The sequence below is a fragment of the Xenia sp. Carnegie-2017 genome, unplaced genomic scaffold (genome assembly GCF_021976095.1).
Source record: "Xenia sp. Carnegie-2017 unplaced genomic scaffold, XeniaSp_v1 HiC_scaffold_2, whole genome shotgun sequence".
In the NCBI taxonomy this organism is placed as follows: domain Eukaryota; kingdom Metazoa; phylum Cnidaria; class Anthozoa; order Malacalcyonacea; family Xeniidae; genus Xenia; species Xenia sp. Carnegie-2017.
In genome coordinates this window covers 1,735,609-1,757,670 of record NW_025813482.1, presented here as the reverse complement: position 1 = coordinate 1,757,670, position 22,062 = coordinate 1,735,609, and the positions used below count along the sequence as shown (strand labels likewise).

General features: G+C 33.7%; 2 protein-coding genes across 2 annotated transcripts; one reads left to right on the top strand and one right to left on the bottom strand.

Annotated features, from left to right (window-relative positions):
- Positions 1-554: 554 nt before the first annotated feature.
- LOC124440443 (guanine nucleotide exchange factor subunit RIC1-like) lies at positions 555-17,099 on the bottom strand. The gene is made up of 34 exons (XM_046990838.1): positions 16,747-17,099; positions 15,979-16,086; positions 15,609-15,691; positions 15,433-15,528; positions 14,843-14,985; positions 13,941-14,080; positions 13,671-13,762; positions 13,501-13,598; positions 12,518-12,701; positions 12,286-12,334; positions 11,713-11,785; positions 11,360-11,415; positions 11,072-11,248; positions 10,734-10,772; positions 10,452-10,562; positions 10,278-10,367; positions 10,022-10,184; positions 9,834-9,938; positions 9,456-9,565; positions 9,213-9,344; positions 8,886-8,982; positions 8,354-8,484; positions 7,875-7,921; positions 7,628-7,752; positions 6,855-6,997; positions 6,629-6,715; positions 5,667-5,714; positions 4,866-5,233; positions 4,190-4,342; positions 2,913-3,019; positions 2,659-2,763; positions 2,402-2,582; positions 1,415-1,612; positions 555-871 (listed from the first exon to the last, which is right to left on the bottom strand). Exons 1-34 carry the CDS (start codon positions 16,885-16,887, stop codon positions 643-645), a joined length of 4,209 nt encoding a protein of 1,402 aa, XP_046846794.1. The 5' UTR covers positions 16,888-17,099; the 3' UTR covers positions 555-642.
- Positions 17,100-17,182: 83 nt separating this feature from the next.
- Positions 17,183-19,925, top strand: LOC124440263 (UMP-CMP kinase-like). The gene is made up of 6 exons (XM_046990622.1): positions 17,183-17,409; positions 18,031-18,174; positions 18,353-18,490; positions 19,137-19,213; positions 19,591-19,687; positions 19,785-19,925. The coding sequence occupies exons 1-6, from the start codon at positions 17,326-17,328 to the stop codon at positions 19,827-19,829; spliced, it is 585 nt and encodes a 194-aa protein (XP_046846578.1). The 5' UTR covers positions 17,183-17,325; the 3' UTR covers positions 19,830-19,925.
- The last annotated feature ends 2,137 nt before the right edge of the window (positions 19,926-22,062 follow it).

The following is a 22,062-nucleotide window of genomic DNA, read 5'->3' as shown; positions in this document are numbered from 1 at the left end:
TTGGATATGCATAGCGAGAATCTAAAAATAAGACGAGGATTTTAGGTTGTTGTCAAGATTTATAACAGTAACAATGGTCAGCGATTTAGCAGTAAACTTCATGTTTTGTTTATATTTATATATCGTGTGTAAGATCGCCAAGCCGAAGTGTGCATCTACAATTTAAATAACATTATAACTTGACCGATAGACTAAACACAAAGGGAAAACGCTGGAAATGTCAAGTAGCTTGTGAAATCAATATCGTGTTCAAGATAAAAGAAATTTGATAGGCTTTGACAGCAATATATGTCATTCTTTCTCACCTGAACAAAAGACCGCAAAAAAGCCTTACAAAAAAATCTGTCCCGTAACCATGCAAAGAAATGTTATCAAATATACATAAATTTTTCAATCACTCAAAACATTGGGTATAAAAACATCACAATGCTATGTTGACGATGTTACCTCAAAAATTTGCTTGTTTTAACAGCGGTCACAATTATAGCTGAATGGTATTGGAAGAAACTAGAAAGCATATTACTTGAGATCCAACAATGTAATGAATTCTATTCTTGAATTAGCATTTGTTTTATTTGTTTTCAATAGCCCTACACAGACTTGCACGAAATACTTAAATTTTAAAGTATGTCCATCCTAATTCTACGATAGAATGCATTCATAAGGGTCATTTGCTTCCCCTATGTTGGAGATATCACTATTGACTTTTTCAGTAAACGTCGCTCCATTTTCATCGTCAACATCTACTTGCTCAGATACTCTAGTACTTGTTTTCCGAGCTTCTGCCAAGCGAGTGGCAACTGTAGTTATGGCATCGGAAAGAGCACTCCATTGTGGTTTAAACAGACCAAAAAATACACTGTATTCCTGACTACAAAAAATGTTCGAAGAAACATGTTTTTTAAGCTATATAATACAGATCAGCACGAGAGCTACTTTAAGAATGATTACGCTTCACAAGTGACCTGAGGTTAACACATGCAGCCTGAATGTTAATATAACTAGCTCCTTTTGCTTGATGACGGTAAACCGGAAAGAAACTTCATTTCTGTTGCTCCAAAAAGATGAAACGTTTAAAGCGTTTTGCCTCGTTTTGACTCTGAAACAACTTGGTTGTATTGACTTGATAGTGGTCAAACTCACATGAAATGAATGGGGCTAAAAATTTTTTAACATAAACAGCTGTATATGGTGAGAGGAGAGCAATTTTATCTGTCTATCACCTACAGAGATTTTAATTACAGTTTATGTCCAATCAAATGATAGGTTTTAGCTACAATGGAAAGTCAGACTCGGTATTTAAAAAAAAAAGTTATATCAAAACAGGTTCCACTTTTCGGCTGTATCATTTTCTAAAATCAACCTCAATCAATGTGAAGGCATTCATGCAGTTTTTAGCTACAATCATACCCACCATTCACGCTGTGCCCAATTTTCTAAGCTTTTTATGCCATCTCTAAGACGAATGAAGTTTTCCAGAGCTAGTTCATCAATGCCAGACAACAAAATATCTTGAACGACTTGGTTAACTAACGGTCCATCACGTAAAGCCAATGACAGCAGTAAGGACCAATCAAAACAATAGGACTCCGACATTGCTTGTAACAAAAATCTTGAAAAAATAAACGTGAAGACGTCACGTGATGAAGACGTTAGAAAATGGCGACAACAAAAACCTACAATCAAAACTCAAATACGCAATGTGAAAAATACAGTAGTTCTGTTCTTCAAATTTTACAATAGCACATGTTAAAATTTTATTGACTAATGCTAAAATTTCATTACTTTCATAACATATGTTAAAGCTTTTACAAGTTTCATATACACGTTAAATTGTTTATCACGCGACACTGGTTAGTTTTGTAAAGCGTTTAAGCATAGCACAAAGTGAATCTGCATATTGCTTGCAGTGCCTGTACCGGGGTCAGGGAAATTACTTTTTAGATAGTTAAATCAATTTTAAGAACATTTGCAATATATTTCATAGGTTGAAAATTTCGTCTTTATGGATTTTTTACGCCTAGAAGCATGTGGGCGCAGAAAGTGAAATGTTTAAAGGGAAAACGCACTTTTACTTAAAACATTGCCTTTAATTATTCATCAAACAGTACGCCTACGCAGAATCTTATGTTTGTAGGGAATATTTTGTAACAGCATTTTCTGTATACAATAAAAGCTATATCATAAGTGCATGTGTTGTCATTTTTTTGTCACATCCGTTGCAGAGTCATAATATAAGCCCAAAAAGATGAAATTTTCGATCCATCAATTATATTGCAAATGTTCTTAAAATCGATTAAAGAAGTTACAGTTGTAAAAGTACTTACTATTAAAAGGCACTATAAAATAATACATATTGCTAATACCGTCACCACGCAACACAACTACAAAAGAAACTCACCTTATTTCTTTATCTGACTGACGAGAACACGGAACTTGTCCAATAAAATCATCCAAATCTTTAATATTTGTGTCGTAACTCCATGTACTTTCCTCTAATTCATCAGGATCGTCATCAAGAGAAAATGAGCTCGTTTCAGATTGTTCAACTTGAAGAGATTGCAATTCCACCTCTTCAGGAGCTGCAAAAAAGTCAATAACATGCACACTGATCTTCAACACAACCACATTCCCTTCTTTCCAAAAACGTTACCTAACCTGTTTCGTCTTCCGCAGTGACTAAATCAATGCGTTTATGCTTTCCAAAACTTATACTTGAGGTTGCAGAATGATATTTCGAACGAATTGTTGGCTTGGACGTCTCTTTAAAACAAATTCTATTTTTCAAAAAATTACTGATAACATGGTCAGCGGTTGTTAGTTAATTTCATAACTCGTCATATTAAAGTTGTTTTCCATTAAGAAATGTAAAAATCTCTACATACGAGCACATTCTGGCAAGAAAAACGTACCCGTGTTAAGTGAATTCACTGTCGCTTTAGAAGGGAAAGGGCTTTCAAACTGCCGATGGATACTGAGAAATGCTTCCACAAAATTGTTCACAGTTGCTGCACGATCTCTACAAAAAGATAAAACAAGTTTTTTGCAAACTGTACTGTTAATAAATGTTCTCAAACAACGATAATAACTGTAGAACATTAAAAAGTACGATTGCAAACCATACGTTTGTACTAAGTCACATTTCCTTGATCATTTCCTCGATAATAGATAAAAACAAAACCATTTTTTATTCTTCATTCAACAATACGTCAATAGGTAATAAAAAATAGAGTGAGGTAACTGTCTTAATAATACATGAATTATTAACAAGTTCCACCTCCAGATCATTTGATGAGCGACGATCTGATATCAATAAGATGGCTGCAACGATTTCACTAAGCAAAGTCTACGAAATATCTATGTTCAACTTTAGAAAATACAGCAACCCCAAAGAAATATCCACCCTTCAACCTCGACAATTGGTGAAAGTGTCATATAAATGAATATCAATGCTTTCTACGAGATAATATCTTTAAAATTAATACGTAAATAACCGCAGATATAAAGAGTAGCTCAAAATATATTGCTGCAGCATATTTTTGATATATTTACATTTCCAAAAACGATAGAGGCAACTTACATGGTGAAATTTTATTATTTAGAAATAGTAATAAGTCATAACCGATAATATTATTCTGAAGGCATTTTGAATTTAATATCGACCATGGAGCTTTATTCTAACGCTGAATTCCCTACAGATATTTTTTTCTAATTTCTTCACCATTTATACACTCTAATGCAAACGAAAGCATTAAATTTAGTTCAACAAGATGCATACGTACATTGCACCTACAATTAACAAAAGATAAACCAAGCGCATGTTCGAAACTCAGTCTCAGTCCCCTGATGACAACTCATCGTTGTAGCTTTCTCCAATGTCAACAGGATTGTTTTTTTTAATGTCCGCCTTCTTCCAATAATATTTAGATGTTTATTTGAAACACGGTAAACTGGAATTCTAAAACTACATGATATCAAGATAGCGCTGTGTGTCATCTATTCACGTCATATGTTGCAACGCAAAGCAAACGTTTACGTTCTTTCTGTAAAGAATTTAGTACTTTCTGCACAGAATTTAGTGCAATTTTGTAGCTTCTCAGCCGTGTTTGCAAGCAAAGAATGAAATAAGAATAAATTCCCAATTTAAAATTACATAGGTTATACAATCGCATGCATCAAAGCTGTTTACCTTTCTTTTTTGAGCCATGCCCGTAGGTTGAAATCAAGATAAGCTGAAAATCGGCCAAGATCTTTAAGTCTGTTGTTTGATAACAATTTTCGAGCGTGACGGTTGAGAATCGAATCTAAGAAAAATCCTTCGGGAGCTTCGCTGCTTGAATATCTACAAGAATGAATGAAAGAATGAATTCCGAGGTAAAATATGGAAGATGTAATGTAAATATAATGTGAGTGTGCTTTTAGAATACACGAATAGGTGGTTGTCCTAAAGAGCACTAACAGAATGCAAAAACAGACATCGCACTCCAGCTAATCAATGGCAAACTATTTCTCCGAAGTTGGAAAGATATTTGCAAAAATACTTCAACTAAAGCAATCGATGAAGTGATAATACTGTGTTGGAATAGTTGTGAAGTGATTTTTATTCCCCACTCAGAAAGTTGGAGTAAGAACGAGCTTTTAGATTACAGGTGTCTGTGCAAAATGTGAACAGTGGCACAAAATAATGCGAAATTATTATTGCCCTGCCAGAATCGTTGCCAGTATCGCAAAATTTCTAAACCTTACTTACAAGAAATAAACAAAAACGAAAACATTCCTAAAGATTTTAAATGTCAAAAGGTTCGTTTGGTTTGCCCATTCAAATTAGTGTGAAAAATTGTGTTGTTTAAAATAACGGTAGTAACCTGAAAACAATATGTTGTGATCCTTCGGGACCTTCAATCTGCTCTTGTGAATCTGATTTCTTAGCAAAAGTTGAGTTTTTTTCCTCGCTTCGTCCACATCCTGAAGATTTATCATAAGATCTTTGCGTTTGAAGCCTGTCTGAGGAACTAATTCGTTTGATTGGAGGTCTCACACTTATCCTGCTTGTCGACTGAGAATGTGATTGTTGTATTCCTTGGGGGAGAGGGGTGAGGTCATCTTCATCATCGTCTACTAGGGAAGGACGAGCGGTTGGCATCACCGGGGTTTTCACACAAGGACTGTGTGTTGGGCTGTCGAAATCACTAACTTTGATGGAGCCAAGAAAACGCACAAGATCTCTTGCAATCTAAAATATATTGTTGAAACTAAGCAAGATGGTTATAGTTAAAAATGAGACAGTGTACTGTTTTCTTTCTTCTTTTTTTTGCTAAATATATTAACAAGACAAAACGTATATTATTCCACAAACAACGCCTAAATGAGACAAAACATAAATTATTCCACAAACAGCGCCCTAATAAGACAAAACATAAATTATTCCGGAAACAGCTCCTTTGATAAACGAAACGTACAACTTTAACAATTTTTATAAAAAATCCACAAGTTTTTTGATTATATACGATACACAGTAAAGTGCACTATAATTGTGCCAGAAAATATGTACGCTTTAAAGCAATTAGAAATTTAACTGAATTTTCATGAATGGCCAAAACAAATGAAAACTGTACCAATTCAGTTGAAATTACAAATTCAAAACGATATCAACAATGCCAACTTACCTCGTACTTGTCATCTAACAAAGTAGCTTCAAGTAAAATTGTCGCCAACTAAAAATTGAAGAATTGTACAGTACGTGTCAAAAAAAGGAATATCAACTTTGCGCTATAGTGCAAATGCTATTGTGTTCTTCGCTTGTATTTGTGCATTGTAAAAGTGGAACTCTTTAGTTTTCTAATGATTGACATGTTTTTCATTTCTTAATAATCAGAAAGGATCGAGTATTCCTCATATAAAAATTGCATTTTCCCACTTTTGGGAAATGGAGTTTTCTCAGCTCGAGGCGTAGCTACAAGATGTCCCCAAAATCCAAAAATAATAGACGACATCTATCGTTAGAATTTGAGTCATTATCTAGAGAGTGTATCAAAAAGAAATAAGATCTATAGAAATTAACATATTTTAAACTTTTAATGTCTGATGACTATACTAATCCCAATGGTTTATTGTTGTGCATGTTTTGCAGCTAAAAGCTATGTCAAGTTGCAAGGAGCAGAAACGATGTTAAGCATAGAAAAAAGATATGTAATATAGGCACGTAGTTGACAAAACATAATGCACTCTTGGGCTTAGCATTGTGTAAGGCATTGAAATTATCGCAATACGTTAAATTCTAAAGGTCTTTTTCCCCAACGAGGCAAAAATACAATTTTGACTTGAAATTTTATTTAGAAGAGCCCGATCATTTCTTACTGATATGAAATGAAAAACATATTTATTGGAAATCTAGAGAGCTGATCTCTTTTGCTTTAAAAATATAAGCCTAAACAACATATCATATGCAAGATAGTATATTAAAGTAAAGTTCGATACACTTTTATTATACACACCGTAGAGTACACGTACAGTAAAACATTGACTTTTATACATACATATGTAGCGATACTTCAGAACTCATATATACAGTATAATTTACATTAAAACAATAAGCTACTTGCAGTTTGAATGCGAAATTTAAACTAACCTGCTTACTGACTTCCGGTTTCTCCAAATTTTGTAAAATGATTAAATAAGAAGCAGCTGTTTCAAGATAGCCACCATCCAGACATTTCTATAAAAAGCAGTAAAGTTTCATAAAATATGACGCTTGTAGTCACAGTATTTGTTTCAACTATGGTTCAACTTAATGTATTTCATAAAAGATACATTGCCCCCTCAGTCTAGAAAGCATGTAACCTTTCATACTATACCTGAAACAAATCTCGTGGATTTCCTACCGCGGTAAAAAGATAACTCCATAAAGCTACTTCAGTCTTACGCGCGCAATAAACGACTGTTTGTAAATATTCTGGAAATTCTTGAATAAAGGCAACAATTCTTGGTAGCATCGCATCTAAACAAATAGCAAGTAGAACTACTTGTGAAGCATAGTTAAGTTATAAGCATAGTCAGGCAGGAGTAAAAGTCAAGTTGGCTTCAGGAGTAAAAGCCACGATAGCTAAGGCACAGGACACTTTCAAGACTTGAATTATTATGTGTATCTCTTCGATATATTGTTAGTACTCTTGTACATCAAAATAAAAAGATCCATAATCAAACAACAGTTAAAAAGCGAAAAAATTCTGTTTTGCTCTGCAGGAAAAATAATTCAAGCGAGCTTTGCCACTTTTGACTAATAATACCATTTAAATTTAGATGTGCAGTCAGAATCCTTTACTAAAATATTTGTTTTAGACCTATGAAAACAGTAACGATGTTTTACTCTCATTTTGTAAAACTTTAGTCGTTAAATCATTTATTCCTTTAGAAATCTATACTGCTTTTATAGCTGGCGAGGAGAAATATTTTAGCATAACAGGAGTACAGGAGTAAAAAAGCGAGCCAGCTACGCCATAGCCTTTACTAAGTAATGAAGTTAGGGCTGCAAGCAGGCTAGCTACGCCATACTGTTTGAAAATCGCTTATCATTACAAAATGCACGAGAAAAAAGTACTTCTATGTACGTATAAATAAATGTTAAAACCTGGCAATGGTTCAGATGCTGTTGCCTCTTCTTCAAGGATTTCATGAAGCATTAGCTCCAAAACGTGTGGAAAATGGCGCAGGTCAGAACAACTGCGGGCAATTTTTAAGGCGTGGATACCAAGGCTGAAAAAAAGATTCACTAATTAATTTGAAAAATGCAAATCTATTCGCTTGAAAAAAATTCGAAAATAAATCGTCAGAATGCGGTCAAGTATCTAGCCATCCAACTATACCAAAGTACTTACTTCCTCCTTAGAAGTTGTCGTAAAAGATTGTGAAGATAAACTTCTGCCTGTAATGTAGTTTGGATGAATCAAAACTATAGCATGCATCACTAATCAAGACAACAAAATAGCAAAGTACTTGAAATTAACGAGTTTCATTTGTGAACAATTAATATAAGGGCGACACGAAATCCATTTCTTTTTTATCTCAATTCCTCTCAAATCATACAATGATAACAAGTGCCAAAAAATATGCAAATGTAAGGAACAATCCATCCAAAATTAGTTACTCATTTTTTTCTTTAGTAGCTAGTGTGAAACATTAAGCAAAGGGATTGGGACAGAATATATTAATCTTTGATATATTCATCGGATTATGAACTATGGTACGACTGGATGAAAAAGAGAAAACAGAAAGTACGACTACATCACAAAATCGTAGTACTTATTTTTGTGAGAAATTTCACTGAAAAAAAATCGCTTCAAACCAGTCAACTTGCCGGTCTTTCCAAGGTACAAAATGGAAATGGCTCTTGCAAAGACATTGGCAGCTCCCATTGGCTGAAAGAAAATCCGGAGTGGACAGGTTCTGATGCAGCCCCAACAACAAGTGCTTCTTCTGATAGCACAACTACAAAAAACAATTTACGAAGACAATGCTTTGAAATACAGACTTCCAAAACAACCTAAGCAAGAGTGGTTTTCATCATAAAACAGACGTCGGTCATTGGTAGCCAGTTCTTCGAAATTACAGTTTATAACAATATTTGATATAAAATACTTACACAAACAATAAATACGTAACATACTGATTCTAGGTTTCCCTAAAATCCTTCGTTAAGATGTTGATCTTAATAATTTTTTTCAGTTCATAGTCGCACACAACAAAAGACCTTCATAGTTTACCTCTGGGTAAATGGATTGGTTCGCTTCAATCATCAATTAACAAATACTAGAAGTACATGCGTTTCGCACTGTTGCTACGTAAGTGGAACTTTAATAAGATGAAAGATATATTTCAAGATAACTTACCAAGTGGACATAAAGACATTTCAATTGGAAGCATTATTCTTTTTGAAAGGAAATTTGGCGGTTTTTCATCATCTCCAGGAAAAAGTGGAAGCCAAACCTACAAAGATTGCACGACAATAAACTGAATAATACAAAAAAAAGTGTAAGTGATGGCCGAAACTGAATGACAGGAAAAATAGCTTGACGGCAAAATGCAGGTGATGAGAAACAGCTCTAAATTTGGTCTGTCTTTCACCAGGAATTCTTAATTTCAAGGGCAGTAATCTACATATGGCGCTGGTATTTCTGTAAAAAAACAACTGAAAACAATTCTTACGTAAGACTTACTTTCATTCCAAAGAGACCACAGTTCAACCATAATGCTTCAACCAAATGCTGCTTTCCAGAACAAAATGTTTTTAATGATGACCAAATAGCTTCAACGCACGATGCAAGTATGACGGGGGCAGAGAATTGTAGCTACAGTCATAAGAAATACGTATCATTTATCAAAATCAAAATCATCAGTTGTAAACTAAAATCATCAATTACAACTTGTAAAGATTTTTGCAATTGGTGAACAACGACTACCGTTTTTCTCCTTTCTTTTTCATGAAGTCTTTCAAGCATGAGCAATTTTCCTCCGACATTTATTAACAGAGATTCGACTCTATTTATACCGAAAACAGCACAACCAGAACCTGTCAAAATCATCATGATTATATATATGCATATATCATTACAAATATGCTTAGTTACTTTCAAATTCTTAAACAAAAGAAAGTCGAACGGATAGTTTATCCATACGGCGATATACAAAATAATAACGAAATATTAAAACAGTAAAAAAAAGAGACAGAGAACACTCATCATCACATTTGTACTTTAAATTGTCTCAACGATTATCTGTACTATCGACCAACAATCATTAGGGACTTCGCTACGTGTAATTGGCAATACTTCATGTACCTTCATCAAAGCAAGCCATACCCAACATAATTTCAATGACCGATAACGGATGGGGAACATGTGACACCAATGATATATCTTGAAGTCGACTTACGTGGACACGGTCTACATGAAAAATAACCCCACAAAAAGTCTTATTTTTAAGATTCAAAGCATTTTCATTGTGCTTACGTAGACTTCAGTATTACCATCTCCATCTGATTTATCCAATAAATAGAATGCTAATGTACAGTCGGAGGAATAAACCAAAAGAATATTGTCCAAAACATTGATGAGAAATGGCGGGCATTGAAGGGTTTTTTCACTGGCAAATGCGTTGTCTAAATTAGATAACCGTGGATAGAAACGTATCTGAAAAATAAAGTAAAGACGCCTGAACCAAAGAAAAAAACTAGAAAATTGTTTCAAACGAAGATAGAAAGCTGTCTTATAAATGATAGGTACCTCATCTTTTTCGGAAAGGAAATTGTAGCAAGCAATGACCAAGAAATCATTCCACCAAAGTAAGCCTCCGCGACAATAAATGCTTTGTTCCTATCACATGTGAAGAAATTTTTCATTACTATTTATCACACATCTTATTTAACAAGAAAATACAAAGTGACAAATCAGGTATACCTGAGTTTCGTTACCAAATAGTTTCCACCTTCGAGTGAGCCAAGAATAATGCGAAACCCCCATACGACCAGCGATTGCCAAAAACATACCAGACTCATCCACTGCAACACTCTAAAATTAAATATTTTACCAATATTATTCACATACATGTTTAGGATAGGGAAAAGATTCGCCAGGAATGTTTAAATATATTTGCCAGCAACAAACACTTACAATAAAAGTGTATTTGTGGCAAAAGAAAACGACAAACTATTTTTGATGAGAACAAATATCGATAATTACCCTAATAGGCCAGTTTTTTTCAACGTACGTTTGTGGATACTAAAGGAAAAAAGAACGAAAATATACTCAAATGTAGTTTTAATATTCTATCTCACATTATAACAGAGCACATACAAATCCTTGGTGATAAATATATTCAAACAACAACGTCTCTCACTTTATATCCCTACTTTCATTTATCCACACAATACTATTCTAATCATTGAACTAAAAAATAACTCGATTTCAATCGCACATGTCCTTCTTAATTGTCTCATTGTAAAGTTTTAATTACATCCTTTCATAAATATTTAACGTTCTCCTCTTAATAAAATTTAAAGAGGCCCTCAACACAACACCTGGACAATTTGCCAGTGCTTTGCATTTGACTGTAAACTTGCTCCCTCTTGAGACTCCATATCAGCGTTCTCAGCACTACAGAATTCATGACGAGCTGCTCGAGTCTCAGACACAACATCCGCTGCACTTAAATACAGACACACTTCTCCTTGCAGAACAAGATGGTGATGATTGGCCTAAATATAGAAAAAACAACGTCTAAGATAAAAGCCTCAAGGATCCTATAATTATAAACTATCCGTATCAGAGAAGTTTTCGTAAGCTAACTTTTACAGAGTAAGACTTACAACACAGGGATTGGAAGCCAAAATACTTTTCAAGAAAGGAATGTGCACAATTTCACCTACGTATAAAGAACATTTGTTTTGCAATGAAGTTGTTACTGGTTACGAATGAAACCGATAGTTGAATATTAACGTCTATGGGATTATAATAAACATCCCACAGATGGATCCAGTATTTGCAGGGGGGTGCTCTAGTTTTTATATGATGTCATTCAGTCATCTAGTCACAGAAATCTAGTTTGAACTAGATTTTGGTGGCTCGTTTGTGGGCGTTTTTATTTGATTCTACCCAAGGATGGGGGAGGGGCGCATCTCCCAACCACCTTATCTACATGCTAAAATACTTTCAATTTTACCAGTTCCTTTCCATTTATCTTCTACTGGTTTCTCTATGGCCAGTATTAAATTGTATCCTTCGACACTCCATTCCTAAAGCAGGCAAACACAGATACACGTACCAAGAATGAAGTAAAAACATTTTAAAAGTACGTTAAGCACTTTATATAATATTAATCCTAACACGGTTTTTTTAGGGCACATGAAAAACATGTGACTTGGACGAGATCTGAACTCGCACCTTCGGGATACTAGTTCGCCGCTACACCTATTGAGGTACCTAGCCAACAGGGATTATACACATACATAGAGCATGTTCTTAATTTAAGCCTGTATACGTTTTGAAACATTCGAGACTATATTCGTAACGTATTTTTCTAAGCAATATTGCTGTTCATTTCAGTTGAAAAAATGTTTGTAACCTCAGGATCTGAATAATGTTGACATGCATGCTATAAGTACAGCGTAAATGTGAATGTGTTAATGAATAGAAGATAGAGGATGGATCCTAGAAAAGTTAAAGGGAAGCTTAAAAGAGCTTCACGATTCAGAAGTTTTTGCTTATATATAAAAAAACAAAATACACAACCCACCATTGCACTAATATGCCACGGTTTGGACGTAAATACGTCACTCTGTGACCTAAAAAGGACAAAAATCATTTATGTCAATAGAAATTTAGTCACTAAATTTTCATTGAAATACTATGAATTTCATTGTAAACGATGTGGCAAAGTTCTAACTTTAATAATAAAAAAGAAAACAAGCCAATAAGCTAAGTATTTCCATGACTCATTTTATCGTTTTGCGTTCGAAAAACATTACCCATAAAAAGTGGAGTCCAGAGTGCAAAACAACAGCGAACCAAAAACTGTCCATAGTGCCAGACCTCCATTCACCCACGAAATAGCTATAACGTGACCATCTGGACTGAAGCACATTTTCTCTATAGATCCGACTGATGTGCTAGAGTCTTTTAAATAGTTAATATAATAATTTTCAGGCTCAGCTGGTGTTACACCATACATTACATCCTCTTATGATGATCGAGAAGACGGCATCCGTTACATTACGTATTGCATTAAAGTATAAAAAGAAACAAACTCCGGAGAAAAGTTCCATGCTCAACTCAATATTTGAGAAAACAAACAAGACATATTTCGAATCTCATATAACTACAGAAAAAACACTCAAAAAACTGTCATGTTTGTTTTCTTAAATATTGAAATGGACATGGACCTTCTATCGAAGTACCTATGTTTCTTAGTATACTTTATTACATTAAACGTGAACGACCATTGAGTTTCTATATGGTATGTCAATGTGTAAGAGAAGCTCAGGTGATTATGGTCCAATCCAGTTAATTTTAAGTCCAGTCATTAATTTGTATGCAACGTCCGTTACACAGTACACAGTTGAGGTACATAGTAGTGGTATACAGTAGTGGTATATAATAGTGATACACAGTAGTGATACATAGTAGTGGCACACAGTAGTGGTACACAGTAATGGTGCATAGTAAAAGTACACAGTAGTTGTACACAGTAGTGCTACATAGTAAAGGTACGCAGTAGTGGTACACAGTAGTAGTACACAGTAGTGGTACATAGTAAAGGTACACAGTAGTGGTACACAGTAGTAGTACACAGTAGTGCACAGTAGTAACAGTAACACAGTAGTACACACAGTAGTAGTAATACAGTAGTGGTACACAGTAGTGATACATAGTAAAGGTACACAGTAGTGGTACACAGTAGTGCTACATAGTAAAGGTACACAGTAGTGGTACAGTAAATAGTACAGTATACACAGTAGTAAAAGTAGAAGTAGGAGAAATGCAATTGAATTGAATGTGAACTGCAACGCTCCGGTCAATTCATCAAATGAATACATCATACACCCACCACTAAGAAGTAACCATATGTTGCTGTCTCAAACTCAACTAGTCTTATGCACGGAATTCGGAATTCGTACTTACTGACTGCAGCCATACGCAATAATACGAAATTTGTGGTTGACTTTTGCAAGTGCTGCCTCCTTTAAATCACGTGCCCAGATAGCAAGCACATCCTAAATAGATTGACAAGTAATACTTGAAAAAGAGTTTTGGAAGGTCATTATTCAAACAGACTAAGATAAACGTCATTAGCAATGATACATAATGAGATATAAGAAAATAATGACTACAAGCACGACATGACTCAAAAATACTGCAGTTCAAAAATTAATAATAGCAAGAACACTTTACTTCAGCTTCAAATTTGGATGTGGAAGCTGACATAAATCCACCATGTCCATTTTCCAGGACAAAAGCAAATCCACCAAGTAGAGAGCTGAATTGCATATCACAAATGTTCGTCTCTGATCCTTTTAGATATTGAGCGGACTCTATAAAAACACAAAATGTCTATGTACGTACTGACAATAGAAAACGACAGAACTTAACTCCACTTCAAGTAAAATAAAAGTTTGGTGTTAATTATCGTACACAAAACACTATTTTCTGAAAAACTAGTCGAAAGTGACATTACGCAAAGACTTCTACGTTCTGACAGCAAGTTGTGAAAAATTTCATAACGTATACTTGGAAGTGGTTAATTGTAAACAAGCAATGGTGTACTTAAAAAAGAATTCCATGCTATTGGTCATTTAACAACTGGCCATTTAACAACTGGTCATGTAACGAATGGTATTTTAAAAATCGGTCGTTTAATGACTTGTGACTGATCAATTAACAGCGTGCAGGTTAACGACTGCTGATTCAACAGCTGGCCATTAAACAGTTAATGACTGGTTATTCAACAGCTGACCATTTAACCGTTGATGACTGGTGATTCAACAGCTGGCCATTAAACAGTTAATGACTGGTTATTCAACAGCTGACCATTTAACCGTTGAGGACTGGTGATTCAACAGCTGGCCATTAAACAGTTAATGACTGGTTATTCAACAGCTGGCCATTAAACAGTTAATGACTGGTTATTCAACAGCTGACCATTTAACCGTTAATGACTGGTCATACTAAGAAATTCGTTTTTTAAAGACAATGGTCATTTCACGGATCGCCATTTGAAGGATTTAGTGGTCGCACAAAACGAACAATGAAATTTTACGAAACATTACAACACTTTCGTTATTTATTACACTAACCAAGAGGTGTTTCTAAATCCAAGATAAAAGGAATGGAAAATATTGAAAGCGAAAAATTATCTTTGATATTTCCATCCCATTCAACTCGGTGAAGAATACCCAGGTGACTGACGACAAAGATTTCGTTTTTCTTCACTGATAAACTGCAGAGAGAATGATTTAGAAATGAGCACAGAAACATTTTGTTAACACTGAATAAATTAATATGTGATCACCAAGATACAATATTAATAAAACAGCCCATAAAAATCCTCAAAATATTTCCTAGTTTGAAGGCAAACTGAAAATGGTGTCAGACATCAATTTCACAAATCTGTTTACAAAAAACGTGAATGCAAATAAGGTTAAAAAAACTGTTGAACTTAAATGCTTTGCATACACAAGAATTCCCTAATTATAGGTTCCATGTACAATGCACCTAATGGTGCTTTTCATCATGTTCAACTGAATTCTTATGTTATTAAATAATAAATGCATACATTACTGAACTATCTGGAAAAGTTGTTTCAAAATGTATTGAGATTTCTAATATTATGTACACATGTAACGAATGCCTTTAAGTTTTTGTAGAGTTTCTGGTAGAACATTACCAAGACACTCCTCCAGTAATTGATACAACTGATTTTTCGGCCAGTAGTATTGCAGGTATTTCAAACAATGGTGAGAGTGCGGTACTTCCAACATTTCTAAGAAAACATTAAGTCAACATTTTTTTATTTTTAACTAATTTATTAACACATCTTATAGGTGTGCAGCCAAAAATTACCGTTTGTTTTCAAGAACATACAATTTTCCAGAGTTCCCATTCGAAAGTTGCAACCCATAAAATATCAAGGCACCATTTGAGGTCTATAAATGTGAAAGGTTAAAACTTTGTAATACTTCACAAAAATATACAATTTTTTTCTTTTTGATCATGATATAGTGATCATTGTATGTCACACTATAAGGGGACTTAACATTGTAAAAACATTGCCAAAAAGACAGAAAAGTTAAATAACACAGTTTTGCAGATACGTAACAGCTTGCACATGTCTATTACAAATTCCCATCAAACAACTTATTCTACCAAACATAAAAACACAAAGAGTGAAAAGACAGAAGATTGTAACAAGTATAGTAAGGCTCCGTATTACTTTGATAACAATAGAGGAAGAATCAAGTTTCCATTCACAGTCTTCGTTTCTCCCATAATCCTCCAAAGATTTCCTCGATCGGCGATATGATACTATTACAACAAAAGGCTAAAATGGAAAGAAAAATTGAATTATTACAGTTATTTATTGCTTAAAAATTATACTTTACTTACAAATGTTTATTTTGGATGCAGCTTGTAGTGATTAGTTTTTTATTATTAAACAATTGATAAGCAATAAAAAATGTCAATTTTTTGGCAAATTAATTACAAAACTGTGTTGTAAATTTTTCAGGGGGTATAGCTAGCTGGGGGTGTCTACGTTACCACTACTTTTCTGTATCAGTGGCTAGGGTACACAAATTTTCAAACTATCACAAATATATGTGATATGAACATCAAGAAAACACACTTCAGTCATGTGTTTGTTGATAAATAACTGATGCTCAAACCAAATAAAAATTGACACAGAAAATTACACAGTTCTGCATGCTCTTATGATTATCAATGAAATAATTTTTCATGGTGTTTTTCCGACATATTATATCTTCACTGGATGAACGGCAAAAATTGTGTAAATTAAGTATGCACTATAAACAAAACTGATTTATTCAGATTTATCAAACATATTAATTTTACATAAATTCAATTTATCAGATTCAAAACACTGTGTTACATACATGCACTGACGCACATGTGTATAATGTACGTAAACCTCAATTGTTCCAACATTAAGAATTAGAATGCAATAGAACCACAATAGACATACATGATGATACCATAGAGTTAAGCTTTTCTCTGTCAAAACAGCAAGAATGGAGAGATCGCGGTTGAACTTGAATCGGCACGGCTGTTCACTTTCAATGTTATCAAAACCATAATATTTAGGCCAGCCAAAAGAAAAATACATGCTTGATACGACTAACGATGATAACTAAAAATATTGTCATTGAAAAAATACGACACATCACTTAATGCAGAAAGACTATTTATGCCTCGCCATTTGTCAATGTTTCATCACTTTAATGAAATATTTGCGAATAAAGTCAAACTTAATTCTATCTTTACGGTTGTAAGAGACCATTCAAGCCAAAGCTTATTTAGCTCAGCCACATTCAGCATCTGATCATTGAATACTTCATGTATATTTTTGTTTTTAGATACCTTGAAATTATTTTGTAAAACACCATCCAGTAAAATATGCAGGTCACAGGAAGTGCCAACTTGGCATTTTAGTATTTTCTGTCAACGTCAAACTTTTATTTTGTGTTATGTTTTTTGATAGTTTGTGTTTATTTCGTAGTATTTATACATTGACAAAGTGTATCAAGCGGTTGTAAGAAAAATCATGTCATTGCAGAAGCCTATTGTAGCTTTTGTTCTTGGCGGTCCAGGAGCTGGAAAAGGAACACAATGCGAGAAAATTGTCAAGGTAAATATAACATAATAAAACTAGCATTTAGAACAAAATTACTTAATGATGGCGTTCTAATTTATTCGAAACTAGTGTATTTTTAAGGCAATGAATAATTGCACCTATAAATATTTGAAAAACGATGAATATTTTGCATCATTTTTATGTCAACACCGACACTGTAGTTTAGGAATGCAGACTGCAGAATATAAATGTTGCACGTACGTGTTTAGCGCAGCGTATCAATAGGACATGACATGTTTTCATTGTCTTATAAAGTTCCTTATTTAAGCGTTTCTGCAATGATCCCGGGTCAATCATAACAGTAGGCTGTATTGAAGTATAGAACCAGTATAAAGTAATGCCTTTCTGTGTACTACTGATATATGTACGTATGCTATTCAGTAGATATGATTGTGCGTTAAGGGTATATCAAGTATTTTGTTGATATTAAGTATGTGAAAACAAATTGGTCTGCATTCAGGACACCCCATTTTAAATATTGTGCACATGTGTGCAAAAATTTGTGGACAAACTTGTGCATTAACTTTGGCTGAGCTGTGCATTGACTAATGGAACATGGCATTTTCTCACTGACTTTCCATGGCAATTACTGACATCACTGACTTTGGGTTATAGAAATTTGGTTTTGTCCATCTATCAGCGGGTGAATTACTCCGAAATGAAAGAGATAGTGGATCAAAAGATGGAAATCTTATTCAAAATTGCATAAAAGATGGAAAAATTGTTCCAGTTGAAATCACTATTGCACTTATACAAAAGGTAAAGGTGAATTACATGAGAAGTATAACAACTAGTCATTTCAACATACTTCCAAAGATTGCAAAGTGAAATTATTCTTCTAATAAAATTTTTATTTCTTTGTTTCTTCCAAGAATTTTATTTTGAATCCTAAAAAATTGAAAGTAAACTAAACTCATTGCAAACTTTTATGTTTTAGGCAATGGAGAAAAGTAGTGTTAAAAAATTTCTTGTTGATGGATTTCCACGTAATGAAGACAATCTTCAAGGATGGAATAACAGGATGACTGGGATTGTGGATGTTAAATGTGTTTTGTTTTTTGATTGCCCGGAAGAGGTGAATTGCTTTGAAATTTTTTACATGAAATTTTATGTGGATGGATCCAGGGCTAGGCAAAATATGTTATAACAGCTACCTAATTTTAAGAGACATTGGTTATGTATTTCCCAAAAATAAAAACTAATCATGCATGGAAGTTTCATTTAAAGTAAATGGTTTGAACCCGGGAGTATCGTTACATGTTTGTAAATGTAGATCGTCCAGGTTGGTATAGTCCTGAGGACTGTTTTTGTTGTTGTTGACTGATGTTTTGACAACCTTTAGCAGTAGTCATCTTCAGAGTCAAATAGAGTCAAATGAAGTCAAATGAGTCATTTGACTCTGAAGATGACTACCGCTAAGGTTGTCGAAACGTCAGTCAACAACAACAAAAACAGTCCTTCTCAGGACTATACCAACCTGGATGATCTACATTTACAAACATGTAAAGTTTCATTTGCCCAATAATTGCAGGATCTGCCCCCTGATCATCAGCACAAATATGAACTACTTGATATGTTGTGTCCTTCATTATGTGCAAACAACAGATTGCACTTGTGACAAGAACATTTTTACATTTTTTTACATTTTACATTTTTGTCTTCGTATTATAGTACAATATACTTGTTTTGGTTGTTTAAAAGCTGAATTTTCTTTTTTTGAGGAATGTATTAGAAGAATTGTTGAGAGAGGAAAAACAAGTGGACGAAGTGATGATAACATTCACAGCTTAAGGAAAAGGTACAATGGAAAAATCCTTCCTCTGATTTGAAGTGTGCAAACTTAGATACAGATAATACTGAATGATTGTTATAACAGATGTGCATAAAGTCAGAGTGTATAATTTTGTTTAACATTGCAGATATATTATGTATATGTTACATATATCTTTGACAGATGGTATTTCAAAATTGTTGGTAGCGATTAATATAGTTACGTAATACCAAGGCTTAAGCAACTGGATACACAAAACTTATTTATTCTGACTTCTTTATACTCCCAGGTAGCAATTTCTGGTGAAATAGAAGTATTCAGCATTTGCATGTCACAAATTTAAGAAACATAAATGATGGCTTGATTTAAAACGTACGTACTTACAAAACATAAATTATGCCTAGATTTAATACTTACAAAGAACAAACAATGCCCATAATAGAACATTACGAAAAGTTGAACTTAGTAAAGCGTATTCCTGCCACAGGATCACCTGATGAGGTACGTACGTAATACAGTGATACGTGATTATTTAAGTGATAATTTTGTTAAATGCCCTTCGTAAATAAACTTTTCGATTCGTGGTTTATTTTTGTAGGTATTTCAAGACGTGAAAGAAGCAATAGACTCAATTCTCAATTAAACTTTCATGTTACATTAATAAATTGTACGATTGTACGTAGGTATTTTTCTTTCTGATTTGCTGGTGTTGAACAATAATAGTCGATAATTCTTTGTATATTGATCCCACTCTTTTTTGTAAAAGATCTTTTCTCTTTTATTGATTTTTAATGTTGTAGCACTCCTTAACTCAGTCTTTTAATTGTGTTTTGTACCAAGGCTAGAAGTTGCTAGATTTTGACTCTGGTAAGAGGAAAAAGTAAAAAGCTTATGATTTATGGTTAGTGGATATCAATGGAAACGAGAGCGATAAATGAGAATGAAACCATATAACTTCTGTAAATTATAAATATACTATAAACTATAAATATCTATAAAAGATCTATGGATTTAATTGATACGACACATCACAAGTTTTCAGACTTTATTTATTCAGTAGAAATATATCTAATACGCTGTATTTGCTTTCACACTCAGAGATTGCCCAAGAAATCTAATAATTGCAATTTTTTGTTAAAATATAATTCATAATAAAGAATGTGTTTAGTCGATCATGCTACATTATGGATGAGCAGTTCTCTGACATTGATTCAGCCTGGAAGCATTTTAAAATTATTGTATGATGTGTTATGTTATGTTAATATGTCTGTTTCAGTTTAAATTAGGTTTATTGGACGTAGTATCGAATGATTTGTTTTTCATTACTCTTGCCATATAAATGTTCAAGAAGTGTGGCACTTGTCAAAAAAGCCCTAGGAGTTGGAGGACGCAACACATTTACCTTAGCATGATTGAATGTCTAAGATCAGTGAAAAACTGAACAGCCTATATATTTTCCTACATGTTTTCAGAGAAGGTACCCTAAACAAAACCAATATCCAGTACTTTTTAAGGTCTTAATTATTGCCTATACTTGGAGCCAGGAATAATTACAATGTAAAGGTCGGAATCGCCCAGTTGTATGCTCACTTGCTATTTCTACTATAATTGTCATCAAGCTGATCTAAACTTGATAACAGTTATAGAGGACAAGGGATTACATAAAAAGAGGTACACGTGCGTACGAATGTAAAACCTGGCCAATATAGATTATATTTATTATATACTAAAACTTCAAACTTTATAGGTTATGCTTAGGATAGATTGTAGATCAATCGTCTGAATAATGACGTCAACCATAATGTAACTAACTGATTATAACGAACGAGAATCGGTCCTATATCAAGCAACCGGTTCCATAAAATTTAATACCCTCTGCAACTACTCGATATACGAAAATGAGCTAATTATAATAAAATTCATATTAATTTGAGAAATTCATATGAATGTTTCGAATACTTGGTTCTCATTTCAATGCAGTCCTCAAGCACATTTTATATAAACATGCAGAATCTTAAGAAAAGTTGCTAAGATTATTTATGCTGCGTGAAATTCTGCGCAAAAGGATCCAAAAATAGGTGGTAGAGAGGTCTATTTTGGAATACATCAACTTTTTGCGAAAATTTATTTCCTCAATTAGAGAGCGATGGGACTCTATGATTGAGTCAAAATTTTGCAAATACTCATTTTTAGTAAAGTGACGGTAAAGAATATAGAATTAAAGAATTAACTTTGACATATATACAAGCACGACTGCACAAGCATAAGCAAAACTAAGAACGAAGCGAATGATAAAAAAAGAAAATTCCGTTTTTAAGTCTCGCAGGAGTAAAAGAAGCTTAAAACTTCATGTTCAACTTGTTGCATACAACGTAAACCTTATCACGACGTATTCTTAATCGTAATTGAGGTGTTACTCTTTTAGTAATCGTTCTATAATTATCATGGTTCATCCTATTTTGCGATTGTCGAAGAAATTCTCTTCTTTTGAACAAAATTAGAAACCATTGAATAATTTCATCTCTTGCCGATCTCTTAAAAACACTGAGCCTGTATCATTTTCCCAAACGTCACTACCAAGAGCTTTCCCAAACATTTTGCCAACACAGCGAAAATCTTCACTTCTACCGCTAGACATCCGTACTCGACAAATATCAATCAGAAAATAGCATGCAGGAAAGTTGTTCAAAAAATATTTGATTCCTATCTACCTACATGATCAGAGCATATGATTGGTTTGAAGTGCAATGAAAAACAATGCACTGCAAAAATGATAAATCTGAAGAGTAAAAGATATTGTTGGATAGCAACCATTCCCCTGAGAGTAAGAGAACAATGGAATGCTCGCCATGTTGGATGAAATTTGCATTGTGAAT